Source organism: Mauremys mutica, chromosome 4 (assembly GCF_020497125.1).
Source record: "Mauremys mutica isolate MM-2020 ecotype Southern chromosome 4, ASM2049712v1, whole genome shotgun sequence".
Lineage (NCBI taxonomy): Eukaryota > Metazoa > Chordata > Testudines > Geoemydidae > Mauremys > Mauremys mutica.
The window spans coordinates 72537362-72554204 of NC_059075.1; the positions used below are offsets into that span (position 1 = coordinate 72537362).

Below are 16843 nucleotides of genomic sequence, written 5' to 3' on the forward strand. Positions count from 1 at the left end.
TGTAGACATACCCTTAGATTACCTAGTGGGGGGAATGGGAGCCTAGCATCCAGCAATTGTTCTGATGGGTTTAATTACATCCCAGCAGTTGAGAAAAATTAAGTAACCTACTACCTAATCCCTTTTCAAAAATGCAACCTTCCCCTTGCAGCACAACCAACTGTTTACACTGACTACATTGTCAATTCATGAAGATGGTCAAAGAACAGGTAATTTTGTGTGTGTGTGCGCGCATGCGTGCGCGCTTCCTCTAGCCAAGAGCCCCAGATACATAACTAGAAAAGTGCCTATTTGAAGATGAACACTGTAGGTATTTTTTAGGGGGATTCCCATGTCTTTCACTCATAAGATACCCTTTCCTTGCAGGGATGGAGTTGGACAGCTGCCCCTTGCCTGCCTTTTGCTGAGGGTGAGGTTTTTTTATAGTAGCATTTTAACTGCCCCATTGTAGCAGTTTAGTGTTTCCTTCTCTGTAGGCTTAGGCTAGTTGCTAGAAGCTCTACAACTGACATGGAGCACCTGATCAGGGTCTTTTGGTTTGTCACTTTAAGCATTATCCCAGTTTTAGACAGAAGTAATGTGACTTGCTTATCTGCAGGGGCAAAGATTGGCAAGCTGACTTGTTTAATACACATGTTCTTATTAGTGCTCAGGTGCTGGGGCACTAATTACAGATTAGAGTTGGATGGAACCAAGTCCTGTTCTCAGCACTGCCAACATACAAAGCAGGCACAATTGTTGCTATACCCATTTTATTGGCAATGGTGCCAGAGAACACCTCTAGCCATTTTACTTCAGGTTCCTTAGTGTTCATAGTGCTACAAATTAAAGCAGCTGTAAGCGTTGAGATGTGACAGATGCTTTCTTTATTTCCCGTATTTGTTGATGGTTTTTAGCATCCATTTCTTCAAGCGGAATACATGTGTATAAAATCCGTATTTACCATCACGATCACAGCCTTCTCCCCATGAGACGATCCCCACCTGATACCAGCGGTTATCTACTGGGCTCTTATAGAGACAGACAGGAAAATAGATTAGTGCTCTACACCGTGCTAGCCTCAAGAGCAGCAGTAGCAGTGAGATTTGTGCCCTAGACAGCCTAGACCTCCAGCTGGGCTAGGTCGAGGTTCAACAGTGATAGCTGTAACCCCGTTGGATGGGACCATAACAGTCCCCTGTTAGCTGGATACCCAGCTGGTGTGGATATGCTCAGGTAAGCTATCACTCCCTTAAACTCTTCACAAGTGGTCTCAGAATGCCTGAAGCTTGATCAGTGTAGAATGGGGCTGGATTTTTTCAGGATTTCTCTTCAGTTCAAAACCAGAAATAGAGCTGCTGTTTAGGTAGCTGCAGCCATTTGAGAGCAGCACCTCCCCCCTATTACTTCAACCCTCTTAAAATTAAAGGCTTCTGCTGCAACCTCCTCTCAAAGTCTCCTATGAGCAAAGCCACCATGTTGGTGCCTGTTGCACATACCTTCATGACAAAAGGGCCCCCGCTGTCCCCCTCGCAAGCATCCCCTCTCTTGGAGTCTTCAGGACTGTATCCTACAGGAGAAGAGGCAAAGGGCTGTTTTCTCTACTTCATTTGTACCTTTAATATTACAGTGATGCTAAGTCTGGGAAATGGTATTAACAGTATGGCCCTTCCAAACATGCCCTTACTCACCCTCTGTGTGTGTTGTCATAAAGGTACCAGCTTACTTAATTAGTTTCTTTCCGCTGAAAAGCTCAAATAAAGGTGCTTTCTTATAGCCTCCTCCAGCATCTCTGCAATATGTTTCCAGTGCTGCTATAATTCCATCTCCTCTCCCCTGGGTTACTACCTTGCCCCAGACTCCCATCTACTGTGATCTCCCTCCCATGCACACTATAGCTTTGGCCTGGGATATTGTAGGTCCCTACTCTAAGTCCTAGGTTTTTTGAGCAAAATCCAGTCAGTCTTCTCACATTCATTTAATCCCCTCCCCTATTTAGTACAGGATCCAGTTGCCCTTATTTAGGATCATCCCTAGCCTTGCTGTACTGTATTCCCCTTAAAAGACTTTTTTGCTGTTCTCACCTGATTTCTTCCTACAGCAGGGTGAACCACCGATTTTAATCCAGCCCTCAAGCTCCCAGTGGGGAGTGGGGCAGGGGCTGCTCCACATGGCCCCCCCTGGCTCCTACAGGGGAGACCGCTCTGCACACTGCCCCTACTCCAAGCACCACCCCTGCAGCTCCCATTGGCCAGGAACTGCAGCCAAGGGGCACTGTAGGGGCAATGTACAGAGGTGCCTGGCCACACCTCCACGTAGGAGCTGGAGTAGCAACATGCTTCTGCGAGCCACTTGAGATAGGAGTGCTGGCTCCAGGCGGCGCCTAAGCCCACCCTCCAAACCTCTCCAGCCCAGAGCACCCTCCTGCACCCACATCCCCAGAGCCTGCACCCCTTCCCATGCTCCTGCCCTCCAAACCCCTCAGTCCCAGCCTGGAGCACCCTCCTGCACCCCACACTCCTCATCCCCAGCCAGAGCCCACACACCACCCCTCTTCCTGCCCCCTTCAGCCCCAATTTTGTGAGTATTCTATTCCCCCCTCGGGCCAAAAAGTTTGCCCACCCCGTCCTATAGTATTAGTATCACCACTGCTCGGGTCAGGGCTCTCTGCTGCAGCTCTGGAACAGCCTCCCTCTATTTTCATTATCTAAAAGTCTGTTTCCTTGCCTCCAAGTGCTGCAGGCTCTGCCCTCTGCTGGTGCTATTTAACACTAATGTTTTCAGTAATGCAAGTTGAATGAAGCACTAAGTAAAACAGTACTATGGTGTAAGCTGGCTCTGGCAGTCACTCCCTCACATTCAGTATCCTAGGTATTGACCACTAGTACAGCCAAGCTCTCAGAATCCCATAATGCTAGACTCTGCTAATTCTGTACGTTTACAGGAAAGCCCCATTCTATCTCATCTCTCACAACCAGCTGATGCCCAAGAGCCTTATTCATGGCTCTCAAGTCTTCATCCCTAGGGTGACCAGCTGGCCCAATTTTATAGGGACAGTCCTGATTTTTTGTTTTTTTCTTATGTAGACTACTATTACCCTCCAACCCCATCCTGATTTTTCACATTTGCTCTCTGGTCACCCTGTTCATCCCTACATAGGTTGGGAATTCCAGAGGCTCATTCATGCCCTGGGCATACTATTTCTTTAGGATAGATCAAAGTTTACTGGGCAGTAATTAGGCTAAGTGAGCCCTTGCATTATGGCACATGGTACTGAGAGCAACTTTGCCCCCTGACCCATCCATCCCTGTGCAGCAGTTAGCTCTGCACACCCAGCAGCACTTACCTGCACAGAACATGTTGTCAGTGAGTTTGATGTTAGTGGATGTCTTGCAGGTATCCTGGCTGACTATGGGGAGGTTCACCTGTTGCAGAACTGAGGGCAGTGCAGCGGTGCCAGAGCTCCAGGTCTCATACAGATTTCCCCATCCAGATACCCGCCCTTTGAATCCTGTCAGCATCAGGCTGCAGGAAGAAGCAAGGTTAAAGCATATGGAAATATTACATGTCACCCTTATAGCCTAGCACTGCCCAGCCTCTGGAGGGGCACCTCATCAACTGGCTCACCTATTGCAAACCAGCACAAAAGATGCATCCTGCTTTTTCCTAGGGCTTTCCTGATACTTCATGTAGACCCAAAGGAGACATTTGCAGCCCTGCTCCCTGGGGTTCTGGGGCTGCTTTCTCCCTCCAGCCTCCTCACCTCTGCACCAGCTCCCTGGTGGGCAGGCAGACAGGGTGGATGTGGTCGCTGAAGACTATGGGTTTCTTCAGGAGCATCAGTGCAATGTCTCGGTCCAGGTTCTCTTTCCAGTTGTACTTGGGATGGATGATGATTTTATCCAGCATGGCGATTTTCTCTGTGTTCCGCTCGTACCTGAAACAATTCCAACAGAAGGAGAGAAGTGACTGTGCAGCAGCAACAGCTATGAGCTCTGGGGGCTGCTGGCCCGCTGGCTTGCAGCACCATCCTTCTCACAAGGAAGAGTGGCCCTGGGAGGGGTGCAAACTACTCTCCCTTTCACTTTAGACTCAGGGATCAGCAGAGCCTCAGTGAGTGGCATCTCCATGGGAACCCACTATAACCTGGGGAAGCACCTGACAGTCTGGTTTGCCATGGGGGTTCCCATAATGCCAGATGACATTCTCTCTAGACCCCAACTTTATTCTCCCACTACACTCAGGGGACTCCCATCTGCTTCCTCCTCCCTCCCCCATTCAAGTTCTTACTTTGTTCTCTGGTGCTTCCCAATCCGCACCAAGATGTCATCTGTGGTGAAGTTCTTGTCCCAGGGTGGGTAAAAGAGGCAGTGGGCAGCAGTAAGGACCCAGCGGTCGCTGATGAGGCTGGCACCACACAGCAACTCCTGTGGACTCTTCCTGAAAAGCATCACCTGCCTGGGATGGGAAGAGAAAATGAGAGATTTACCCAGGGCACTGGTTCAGCTGGCTGCATGCTCTTGCGTGCTTTGCAGGAACAGCAGTTTGGCATGACCAGGGAAACCTGCTCTCACTGCCCCAGGAGACCATGACAGCACTCCCCTAGCATGAGTCAGGTCTAGTCCTTAGGACCCTGGGACCTGGAACTGAGGATGAGTATTCTCCTTGCAATCCTATCTGAAGGGTACTTTTCCCCTGCCACTTTCCCCCTCTAATTAGACTTCTAATTCCTGCCATGGCCACCAACAGAGACCTGTGCCTGCAGGACTGGAACGAGTAGCATGAGGGTGAAACACACAGTCTGCAGAGTGCTTCCCTTTCCATGGCAGCCATGCATTTGGCTCCAAAGGAGAGAGGGCGTCTCTGTCCAGCTGTAGTAGTGCTGCCAAGTCAGCCCCCAGAAGGGGCTATGAGTAGAGGTGGTGCTGGCTGAATACACCGTGCCAGCTGACAGACTCCTGATTTCCCTTGGTCTAAAAGGAAAGACTGTAGAGAAACTGCAGCAACAGTACTTACCAGGGGGCACTGCCAACTTCTGCATTTTCCCCCTTTACAATCCGGCCCCCAATGTAGGATGCCAACAGCTCCTGCTCACTCTTATCAGAAATCTTTTTCTTCTCAAACAGGGGACGGGTGCCACAATCTGAAAAACCAGGCAGCCTGTCTCTGTTACTCTACCTGATTTGCAATGCAGGGGACCTGCTCTACAGACAACAACATGCTTGACTGGGAGGAATAGTAGCTGCCTCATTTTTAGGGTTACCACCTGGCTGGTATTTGACTGGCCTGGCTGGTTTTTTTATGAATGTGCCAGTTACCAGAAAAATAAATGTAATCTGCCTGGTTTCTTCCATATGGGTCTAAAGATTTACATTATCACCACACTACACTGGGATATCTAATGTTAAAAGTTTGTGTGTCCAGCTACCAGTGCTGCAGTGTTCCCACTTCCACAGTTTAAGCAACAACAAATCAAAACTGTTGAAAATATAACAGCTGCTTGCCCCCCAACACGCAAGCACACTGCACGTGCGAGAGAGGGTTTGAGTCCTGCAGGATTGAGGAGACATGCAAGGCATATTAAATAATGGAAGATCAGGGCGATGGTGTGAGTGATCCTACTACTCCCCTTCCCCCAATAAAAAAAATAAAGCTCACATCAGAAACTGCACATTCAGTGACAACTGGCTAAATGAAACAGACTAAAGGCTGGCTGGCAAAATTTGCTGATAAAACAAACACCCATTTGTTATTGATGATGTTCTCCCTCTAGATACTATAAGTGGCTGTTGAATGGGGGGGTTGCGGAATTGCCTTGTGGTGGGGGTTGTGGCAGGCTTGCCTTGGAGGTGGGAGGGGGAGGGAGTGCTGATTGTTTTGCATTTCAAAAGACAGTAACCGTACTCATTCTCTGTTGTGCTCTTTGCTGGGAGAGGCTGGGACTGGAAGATCTCCCAAAGCCAGCAGTCTTGCACCTTCTCCTACAGCATTTCTTGCTCTGAACCAGGGCTGAAGTAGCAGGGATCTCCCCATTGCACCTCCGGCTGGGGAAAGCTGGGACTGTAAGGACTGAGGGCTTCCTCATAACCGGAGTCTAGCTTTTTAGACAGAACCTAAAGCAGTTTTAGCATCCACTTCTGCTTTCAGCAGTAGGCATTTAAGAGGCTTTATTCCCCTTGAGGAACAATGCATTGTGGGAAGGAGCTGCAGCTTCTGCAGCACTTTTGGTCCTATGTTTGTGCCTCCTGGGTCCTTTGCTCACCTGCTTCACCTGAACCAAAAGTCTTAACATCAAAGAAGGTTTGGTGCTCTTGGGTAATGGTCCGCCCTGCTATTACGTCGTCCATCTCATCCAAAGGCCTCGCTGAGAGAGAGAGAGACAGAGATGTTGAGAGGCAAAGCTCCAACGTTTTACATAGGACTTCAGAAGTCGCACCATCCCTCCCGACACGTAGTGGGGTTGGTGGAAATATTGCTTTTTTTAAGCAAGACCATTGGTTCACTAATTCTTCCCAACCTCTGGCCAACAGGTGAACTAATAAGCACCATCCAGTTAGCTGGAATATGGGGGCACATATTGAGGTGATGCAGGGGGATGGGGATGTCAGTCAATAAAGGGCTCCTCAAACCTCAGGCATAGTCTTACATGTGTACACATATACCATGTGACCCACACATGCATGACAATGTAAACAGATGAATCCCATATATGTAGCCTCCCATGAGGCTGTGGCCCAGCCACTCCTCACCACAAGGTCCCTTCACCACAGTACTGTATCCTCCTGGCTACTGTGAATTTCTCCCACCCTGCAGGCCCAAGATCCCCATAGCAGCCCCATACCCACTGAAGCGCCTCACCACAGTAGTGCAGGTCACAGTACTCAAAGGTAGTATTTGGATGATGCACATAACACCAAACACCTTCATCATCCCCATCAGGATTCCGGCAATAATTCTCCACCAGCTTCACTTCTGGGAGAAACATAGTTCCATGGGACAGCTCCTTTGCCTTGTCTGAGGCCCATGGCAAACACTTGGCCCCAGAGATGGTGACAGAGCGATGCCCATTGTAATACAGCCCTTTGTCTGTTTCACATGGCTCCTTTGTTTTGTCCAGTGGAGGAGTCCGGGGAATAAATGGAACTGTGGTCTTGTTCTGACCTGAGAGAGAAGGAGCAAGACAGCTGTTATCAGACTCATAGCCCTGCAGTGGGAAGTGCTGGTGTCTGGCTACAGACCAGATTCCAGCAGGCCCCAGAGCACTTCACTATGTCCCATCACTCCACTATGTCTGGGAGTCCCCACCCTGAATCCCATGGGATACCCCACACAGCCCAGGAGCCCCCGCCTCACCAGTGAGGCACCTGGGGGTGCTGTGTCACTCAAAGTAAAATGAAGCAGACCTTTATCCCACTTCTCTGTGCCATTCCCAGATGTTAATGGCACTTCAGTGTGTTTGCATTTTCAGGGAAAGGCTCCCTACAAGGCAGTTACATTGATGCCCCAGGCACTTCCTGCGGGAAATGGAGTGACCCAGCCCCAGCCTTCTCTGCTCCCCTGGCTCCCAGGCTTTTTTTTGGGAGGGGGGGGGGAACCGCCCCCCAGCACTCGCTGGCAGCGTGGCTGGGAGCGGAGCAGGCTGGGGCCGGGTCACTCTACTTACAGGTGAGTGCAGGCCCGACTGCTTCTGGAGTCCTCAGGAGAGTGGGGGCAGGGCTGGGGCGGGGAAGAGGCGGAGCAGGGGCAGGAGCAGCACACAGCTGCCCTACGTAGCTGCGTACTTTGCGTATGGGTAAGGACAGCCCTGTATGGAGGGTTACCCAAGAAACCACTTACAGTTCTGAGCTAGAGCTACCACAGCCCTCCACTCATTTGGAGCACGTGGGGAGATAGCCCTTCGCAGTCATGTGCAGCCAGCTTCCAAACCGCAGGCCCCCTCAAAACATTTCTGCCTCAGCCAATGAGATATAAAATATTCTTCACAGCCCCAAGTCCATTAGTTCTGTTCTCATCCTCTCACAGGTCTCGCCTGGTGGCAAGTCGTGGGGAGCAGGGCTCCAGTTTCCTGGGCAGGCAGGCAGACACCAGGAGAGGTACTGTGGAGCTGTCGCTTGGCTTCACCCTCCTTTCGTTCTCCTCATGTAGTACTGGAGCCCCAGTGTTGGCAGCTGCTGTGACAGCAGCAGGCACATCTGTGATATCGTAGCTACCTGAGCGAGCAGCAGCAGGGTCAAGCCTAGCTTCCGAGAAGCTGCCCCTCCCTGGTGTAGCCAATTCCTGTCCTGCATGAGCAACCAGGGCACCATCCATGAAGGGAAATGATGCCTCTCTAACGTGCTAGTCTCTGAGCATGTAAGCAAGATGATGGCTAAGAGAGAGTCAGCTAGTAAAAGCCTCTGCCATGGGTCAGAAACTGGCCAAGGAGCAGAGAACAGCACAGGGACAAGTGGCCGAGTCTCCCCCAGCAAAGGGGAACAGTGGCATTTAAAAAAATATATATTCCCATACTCTTATTCCTAGTTTCAGCCTTGAAAGCTCCCCTATCAGAAGGGCTGCCATCGCCTACTGTCAGCAGGGCCGATGCCTGGCACAACGGCTGCCATTTCCTGACAGACTCTGCATGTGGACTGCTCCTAGCGAGATGGCTATCACATCTCATTGTGTTCAATGAGACAGAGGCCAGGCTGCTCTCAAGGAAGATGGCTGCCACTCTAGAGGGAGCTAGAGAGGACACTAGGGAGAGGAGCTGGGCTAATGAGGTGCAGGGGGCTGCAGCCTGCACAGGGGAGACTAAGTGGATGTCTAGAGGGTGCAGCAGCCTGTGGGAGAGCGGGGGTGCACAACGGGGGGCACAGCTGCCAAGCGAGGGAGGGGCAGGGAGAAGAAGGACACAGCGCTGCCAAGGCTGGAGAGTGCTTCATGCATCACCTGCCTTTGGCCAGGGCCCAAGCCCTTCTGCCAACCCATCATGTTCCAGCGCTGCCTGAAGTAAAACCCTCTCTGATTGGCTGCCTGCCCCACCTCCCGGGGAAGCTGGCAGAGCTATTCCCTCAGGACCCGCCCGCCCCTATGCCAGTCTCACTGGAGGGGAGGAGGGAGCAGAAAGAGCCCAGCAGCTCTGGGTGGCTCTGCTCCCCTCCTGTGAGCAGTGGGAACAGCAGGGTTCCTCTGCACCTTCCCCCTCCACTCTCCCTCCCTACCACACCTGGCCTGGGAAGAGGGAGAGGGCGAGGAATACCTGGAGTTGCAGGAACAGATGTGAGGCTGGCAGATGTGGGGCTGAGAGCTCCTGCAGCGAGGTGCCAAAAATCACCTTAATCAAATTTGGGACCATTGGTACCACCTATTGTCACCCTCCCACACACTGGAGGGGGCAGGAATTTTAAACAAAAAACCCAAAACCTATATTGTGTTTTTTGGTCTTTTTCTATAACATGATTTTGGAACCTTTGGGGCTGGCAATACTGAGAATAGCAGTTTCCCATCCTCTCGGTGATGAGAGGATAAGCGGAGGTCAAGCAGTGAGTGAGTGAGTGAGTTCTGAACCTGAGAGGATCACACACAAATAGGGGAGGGATGGTTTTGCCATAACGGTTACTTAAAAAAACAGAAAGTAGGCAAAAAAATATGATTTATTCATTCCTGATTTATGAATGCCTGAGGCTGGCAGCAGTGATGCAGCTGCTGCAAGGCTCTAGGGGGCACAACATTATTTAGAGTCAGGGCCGGCTCCAGCTTTTTTGCTGCCCCAAGCGGCGAAGCGGGGAGGGGAGATAAAGCTGTGATCAGCGGCTCTTCGGCAGCAGCTCTACCGCGCTGCTTCATTCTTCGGCGGCAATTCGGCGGCGAGTCCTTTGCTCCAAGAGAGACTGAGGGATCCGCCGCCGAATTGCTGCCGAAGACCTGGACATGCCGCCCCTTTCCACTGGCCGCCCCAAGCACCTGCTTCCTTTGCTGGTGCCTGGCCGGCCCTGTTTAGAGTAGCGAAGAATAGTAATGATTGAGCACTTCAGAGGGACCTAAGCAAGCTAGGTGAATGGACAGCACAACGGGGAGCCCTCTCCAGCTCAGTGTGCATTTGCCTTCCAAGCCATAGCTCCGCCACCCATTCCCACAGGACTCCTCCCTCCCGCACCCATTCTCCACAGACCCTCCCCTTTCTTGAGGTCCTTAGTATCAGCATTAGAGTAAATTCTTCCCTCCCAGGGAGCGGGGTATCTCAGGGCCCAGTGGCGAGGCTCACCACACACTGGAACAGCACACTCCTCCCGTCGCACTGCTGGGTCTCGGGTGTAGCACCAGGGGCCATTTGGGTTGTTGTCTGGGTTTCTGCAGTAATTCTTGGTGAGATTGGCATCCAGATTGGCGGTGACGTTAAACCTATGAGAAAGGAGTGATGAGGTAGCTAGCAGCCTAGAGTACCCCTCCAATCAGGGTTGTGGTCTTCCTCACAACCTGGCTCCTCCAACCAGAGCTGGGATTTAGTGTGTGTTGAAGAGGATTATGGACTTACTCAGGTCTGTGAGGGAATTTGCTTGTCCAGAACTGACATTCAATCCCCGACTTGGTGACAGAAACTGTCCCTCGATAGTTCTGCCCACTTCCTGATACACAGTTTCCTGCCAAAGTCCCAACAGAGGGCAAGTCAGACCCAGAGGGAAATCAGAGGCATTATTTTCATGGAGTCCATAGGTACCAGCCTACAAATCCCTGACTTGGGTTCTCACATACATGCACAGACCCACCTTAAACAAAGTTTACCCCCAGATCATCCTGATGGACTTCACTTCTGTATCTCAGTGCCTTGATTTGGAGCTGGGGGGAGCTGGGAATAGCAGAGAGGAACTGGCTCCTCACTGGAGCTGGCGGCAGCTGGGCATCTATCCTATGCTATTCCAAGGGGGAATCCAGGGTTTTTGGGATGTTAAAGAAACGTGTTTGTGGGGGATCAATATGGCAGGAAAGTCTAGGGGGCTCTGCCTCCCCCTCTAAGTGCTGTTGCTCCCCCTGATATCGTCCATCTGACGACCTCCCCGCTTCTTTAGAATTTCCTCCCAAATTGTGCTGGGAGCAGGTTTCCAGGAACTCACCATCTCCAGTGGCTCATGAGGTCTCCAAGCCCCTCTTACCTGCCAAACACTCATCCAGTGCTGTCCTGAGCTTCCCCGGGGATTCACATTCTAACAAATAAGAGCAAGAAACCTGTCAGGTCAAAGGCTCTCCAATGAGCACTGCAGCTCAAGTCAGCATAACATATGAGAGGATAGAGCCCTGGGGAGTGGGCCCTGCTAACGAAGCTAGGGAGCCAGTTCTTTGGGGTACAGCAATACAGCCTGTGCGACATCAAAGCATTTGCAGGACTTGAACCAACTTACCCCTGTATTTCCTCCAGAATTCATCCTGCAAAACAAATGCAAACACTTAGGATCCGAGTAATGGAGCCTCATCCCTGCCTGAACTTCTGCAATTCAAACCAAAGCCAGACACCATCTCGGTAAGAGAATGTCCCTTCTTGGCAAACAGGGAGCAAATTCTGGCCCTGCTGAGATCAAAGATACTGGAGCACAACAGAGAGAAAGTGACACTGAGTCACATGCTTTCCTTCAAATTCTGGGGCTACCTATCCTATCACAGCCCTGCCCCAATGGAGGCCGTTTGAAAGCAGCCCATTTCACTTCTGCCTGACCTATCTCAGCATCACCAGTTTCCAGCTGTCAAATCCTCTTCAAGCAGAATACTGCCTTGAGAACTACCCCACTTGGGGAGTAGCAGGGGACTGGAGACAAAGCATTTCAGGTGGGGAACACTGGCAGTAATGGCCTTTCCTGTGGTCAGCTGCCTTCCCTCTCCATTCTGGGCTTGGGGTGCCTAAGTTTACACCAGCCAGCCACAAACTCCTCTTTGCTTCCATCCCTGCAGGGTCAGGCACCAGTGGCAAGCATTAGCTCTATGATTTATATTACACTAGTATCCCAAATGTGCTGGGTGCTGCCTAGACATGTAGTAATGGACAATCCTTGGTGCAAAAACCTTCTAAACCGGAAAGACAAATAACTGACAAAGCTTGGGGGCAAGGGAAACATCATAAGCAAAGGAGTCGGGGGCTGATTGGTAGCAATCTTGTACAGACTTATCTACAAGGCGTGTTAGTCCTTGCTAGAAGGGTATACATTCTAGTACACACTAGCATGTTGCACACTAACTGGCTTGTGTGGACCCTGCTAGTGTGTACTAAGAGCGTGCATAGGGTTGCCAGATGTCCAGTTTTCGACCGGAATGCCTGGTCAAAAAGGGATCCAGGCGGTGCCGAAGTCCGGTCGGCAGCGCAGCATGGCTAAGGCAGGCTCCCTGCCTGCTCTGGCTCCATGCAGCTCCTGGAAGCCGCTAGCATTTCCCTCCGGCTCCTAGGCGGAGGTGCAGCCACAGGGGCTCTGCATGCTGCCCCTGCCCTAAGTGCCAGCTCCGTAGCTCCCATTGACTAGGAACCATGGCCAATGGGAGCTGTGGGGGCAGCGCCTGCAGAGCCCCCAGGGCCATGCCTCCTCCTAGGAGCCGGACATGCCGGTCACTTTTGGGAGCCACCTGAGGTAAGTACTGCATGGATCCCTGGAGCCTGCATCCCTCACCCCCTACCACACCCCAACCCCCAGCCCTGAGCCCCCTCACACATCCGAACTCCCTCCCAGAGCCTGCACCCCCTCCCTCCCGAACCCTTTGGCCCCAGTCCAGAGCCTCCTCCTGCATCCCAAACTCCTCATCCCCAGCCCCACACCAGAGCCCGCACTCCCAGCAGGAGCCATCACCCCCACCCCTGCACCTCAACCCCCAGCCTGGAGCCCACATGCACCCTGAACCCTCATTTCTGGCCCCACCCCAGAGCCCATACTCTCCTTCCACAGCCTATCTCCCTGCCCAGAGGCCTCAGCCCAGAGTCCGCACCACCAGCCAGAGCCCTCACCCCCTCCCACACTCCAACCTCCTGCCCAGCCCAGTGAAAATGAGCAAGAGAGCAAGGATGGGGGACAGCGAGTGATGGAGGGTGGGGGGATGGAGTGAGTGGGGGCAGGGCCTCAGGAAGGGGTGGGACAGGGAGCAGGGCAAGGATGTTCGGTTTTCTGCAATCAGAAAGTTGGTAATCCTAAGCGAACATTAATATGGTCCTGTTTCAAAGGTGCACTAGGGAACTTTAGTGCGCACCATCATGGGCCAGCTAGTGTGTTACACACTAGCTCACACTAGAATTTACACCCTTCTGGTGTGGACTAATGCAGCTTGTAGGCAAGCCTGTAGTTTCACTTATTTTATATATATATATATAAGCTATGGCATAACTAGATATTTTCAGGCCTGTTTTGTTCTGCTGAATGCTCATTAGTCTCAATTTAAAAGCAAATGAAAGACAATTGAGCAAGCTTAATTTAACTGGCTTAAAAATTGAAAATAGGCCCAGATCCCCACAACATGCATGTGCTCCATTGGGCTCAGCAGGAGCCAAGAAGCAAGCATGCACTCTGTTTGCAGGATAGGGGCTGTGGCCGTTCGGAAGTCTTGCTTTTGTATTAACCCTTATTTGCTTAGTTAGTTAGATGTTTAAAATCTCTGCCTTTTTTTTATTTGAGGTCCCCATCTTGCAATCAGACCTAATAACTCCAACCCCTGGGGCTCTGCCCAGCTTGTACTTTAACCTAGGCCTAATTCCTGTGCACTCTTACCTGTTTTCAATTAATTTTTCATTTTTAGAATATTTTGCTCTTCCCTGTATCAACTAAGATTTAGTTTCCTTGTACAGACCTTTCCCAGCTGTCTTGCACCTCGCCCCCAGCACACACTCATTTACACTCATTGTGATGCTCATTTTTTAACATAGAACTAAATATACCCAATTTCCCTCAAAGTAACCTCTTACCCCCAACCTCCACCTAGCTGCATTCCCCCCCACCCCCCGTAATGAGGATGGGGCTTGTCAGGCACCTCCCTAGAGTTTTCCCTCCTGCTCTGTCAGACAGGATGGCTCCCAGGACTGTAAGGGTGCTGCCACCAGAACCTCTCTGACCTTTCAGGAGAGGAAGGTAGTTCCTGCCCCAATTAGGAAATATGCCACAGAACCAAAGTCATTCCTTGAAGGGGGTCTGGGAACACACTGGACCTCACCTTGGCAGCCCCTTGATGAACCCTTTAGAAGCTATGATCCTCGACTATCTGGTCTCTCCTCATGGTACCCATATGAAGGAACATTTCCTGGGAGTGGCTGTACATACCGTGAGAACAGTGGACTCGAGGGCTTCGTAGGCCTCCTCGTAGCTACATTTCTCTTCTAGACACTCCCGTTCCAGGTTGCCTTCGAGCACCTCTTCCAGGAATCCCCTGTTGGCACGTCGCGGGCGCTTGAGCAGGGAAAGCGCTTGCTGCTGCCCAAGGAAAACTACCAAACCAGAACACTGACCAGTCACTCGACACAGAGCTGGGAGAGAACCGTTTCCTTTGCAGGCTCTGTATGTCTGGTCATGGGTCTGAATCAGTGAACACACACAGCCAGCGAGCCTCTCCTACTGCCTCACCTCTAGTGGAATACAGGGGATGAAAGAGGCCCAATGGGACCTATCCAGTTCACCCTAAGGCCCCATGCAGGATTAACCTCCCTGCAATCTGTGAGCTAAGGCTGTGGCCAGTCCTAGATGCCCCAATGGCTGGGGCCTCCACCCCTTCCCTGTACATTTCCTTCGGCAAGGCCGCTCCACTAGTTCACTACTGGGCCAAAGTCTGTCTGCTTGGAGCATCAGCACTCACTGGCTTTGTACTGGCACATACTGGCAGCTGTTTCTCTCACTCTGGTGTGTATCTTTTTGCAATCCCAGCTCAGTGGGATATGCTGGGAAATCACTTCCATCTGCCTGTTCAGAGACCCTGACTTCCAACCTAGCTTCAGCCTTCTCCCATTCCTCTGTATAGCAGTGGGGAGAGGAGACTGTCAGAAAGTCCTATCTGAGGGGACCCTGCCTCCACATCAGGGAGAGACAGGAATGAGGGAGCAGAAGCCCTAATGGGGAACAAAGGAGGAGCACCAGGAACAGGGACACAGTATATTGCATATGCCTGGGAGTGAGATAGGGCCTAGCCTGTACTACGTGTTGTTCGGACAGCCAGAGGGGCAAAGGCAAAGTGGAGAACAATAGCCGCCCTCTCCCCCCCATAAATAAAGCAGGTCACCAAGAGAAAGTGAGTCCCTGGCCCAGGAATGCCACCTGTGGCCAGCACAAGGCGCAGGACTGATTAAGATACCCCTTCCCTCCGCCCAGGTTCATTCATGCTCCAAGACAGGGGGCTCTGAAATATACAGTCAGAATAACCCAACACAATCCACTGAACTGTAGTAGCCAGCCACTCTCCCCACCCCATCCTGCTCTTTCCCCAGAACCTGGGGACTGCTGCTTCTCCCTACACAGCAACAGGGAAGCCCTGCGCGCTCTCGCCCCACTTCTTAGCAAGCTAGTGCCTACTATCTTAGCTGGAACAACCCCCTGGCCACTCCAGGGACTGTCAGCCCCTCATACAGGCTTCCCCTTCCAGCTGCAGCTTGGGAATGAACAGTCCCATTCGTTTTCCTCAGCCTCCCTCCCATCACCCCTGCCCTTCCCTCGATACTCAATGAGCCCTTACCCCTGTCATGGCTCAGCACGAGGTGCAGAAGGCAGAAAAGGAGCAGGCTGCTCAGCACTCTGACTCTGCTGTGCCTCATGGTATATGCCTCAGCTGCAGGGGAAATGAAGAGGGAGCAGGACAAGAGAAGTCCCAGCCCTGTCTGGGTTAATGTTGAACCAACATGAAGAAATAGGACCCAGGAGGTCAGGGTGTGTGGTGTGTCAGGGACAGCTGTCCCTCCTCCGCTTGGCTTCTTTCCCTCCCCTTCGTGCATTTTCACTTTCAACCATTTTACTGGTCTGAGCAGCACAATAAAACAACAATAATTATACTACCTAGCTCTGCTATAGCGCTGTCATAACCATCATCACACTGGGCAGGTCAAACACTTCAAAGACGAGTTACTGCAGCCTCACAACTGCCAGGAGGTCACAGATGGGGAAATGGAAGCAGATGGAAAGAGAAGGATGCTCCCAGGCACACAGTGAGCCAGCAGCAGAGCCAGAAGAGCCCAGCCTACCTTGGTGAGGTCACTGCTAGATCAACAGAGCTGAAACAATTTCTCCCAAGCCATCTTTGCTCCCACCTTGCCCCACCACTTCCCTGTCACATGGGCTATGTCTACACTATGAACTATGAGTGTGATTCTCAGCTCACTTACACATACTCACGCTAGCTCGAGGAGAGCTAGTGCGAGTATAAATAGCAGGGTAGCTATGGTAGCACGGGTAGTGGCTGCATGGCTCTGACATGCTGAGTACTTGTCCACAGGGTTCAGACAGTTTGTACTCAGCACGGCTGAGCCACGTGTATGTGATCTGGGAATCACCTGCCTACCCCATAGTGTAGACATAACCCTAGACTCATTGTCAACACCTCCCCTCACATCCAGGCTGACACCAACTCTCCCTGTTCTTTCCTCTCTTCTCTGCCCATCACACATTTGTCAATACCCTGGTCATCTGTGATTGATGCAGCCTCCTCTTCTCTGGCCTCCCCAATACTCACCCCCCACTTCCACTCCATCGAAAATGCAACTGCAAGGATTCTCTCCCTTACTCACCAATCCCAAATGCATCCCTCCCCTCTGGGGATCTCTCCACTAGCTCCCCTTTACCCATCACATCCAGTTTAAACTTCTCATTCTTGCCTCCAATGCCCTACACAGCTCCAGCATGGTCTTCATCCTGGCTCATTTCTTAGGGTCTCCTCTTAGCCCCTTGCT

At 51.6% G+C, this 16843-nt stretch overlaps 1 protein-coding gene across 2 annotated transcripts; it reads right to left on the minus strand.

Annotated features, from left to right (window-relative positions):
* Positions 1-849: 849 nt before the first annotated feature.
* F2 (coagulation factor II, thrombin) lies at positions 850-15907 on the minus strand. 2 transcript variants are annotated; one of them, XM_045014763.1, is made up of 14 exons: positions 15637-15907; positions 14238-14401; positions 11355-11379; positions 11109-11159; positions 10493-10598; positions 10223-10359; positions 6838-7140; positions 6242-6343; positions 4996-5122; positions 4270-4437; positions 3743-3916; positions 3326-3504; positions 1479-1549; positions 850-1010 (listed from the first exon to the last, which is right to left on the minus strand). In XM_045014763.1, exons 1-14 carry the CDS (start codon positions 15890-15892, stop codon positions 867-869), a joined length of 2007 nt encoding a protein of 668 aa, XP_044870698.1. In that variant the 5' UTR covers positions 15893-15907; the 3' UTR covers positions 850-866. The 2 variants fall into 2 exon arrangements, with proteins under 2 accessions (XP_044870698.1, XP_044870697.1); XM_045014762.1 differs by having other exon boundaries at positions 14238-14440; positions 15637-15730.
* Positions 15908-16843: the final 936 nt, after the last annotated feature.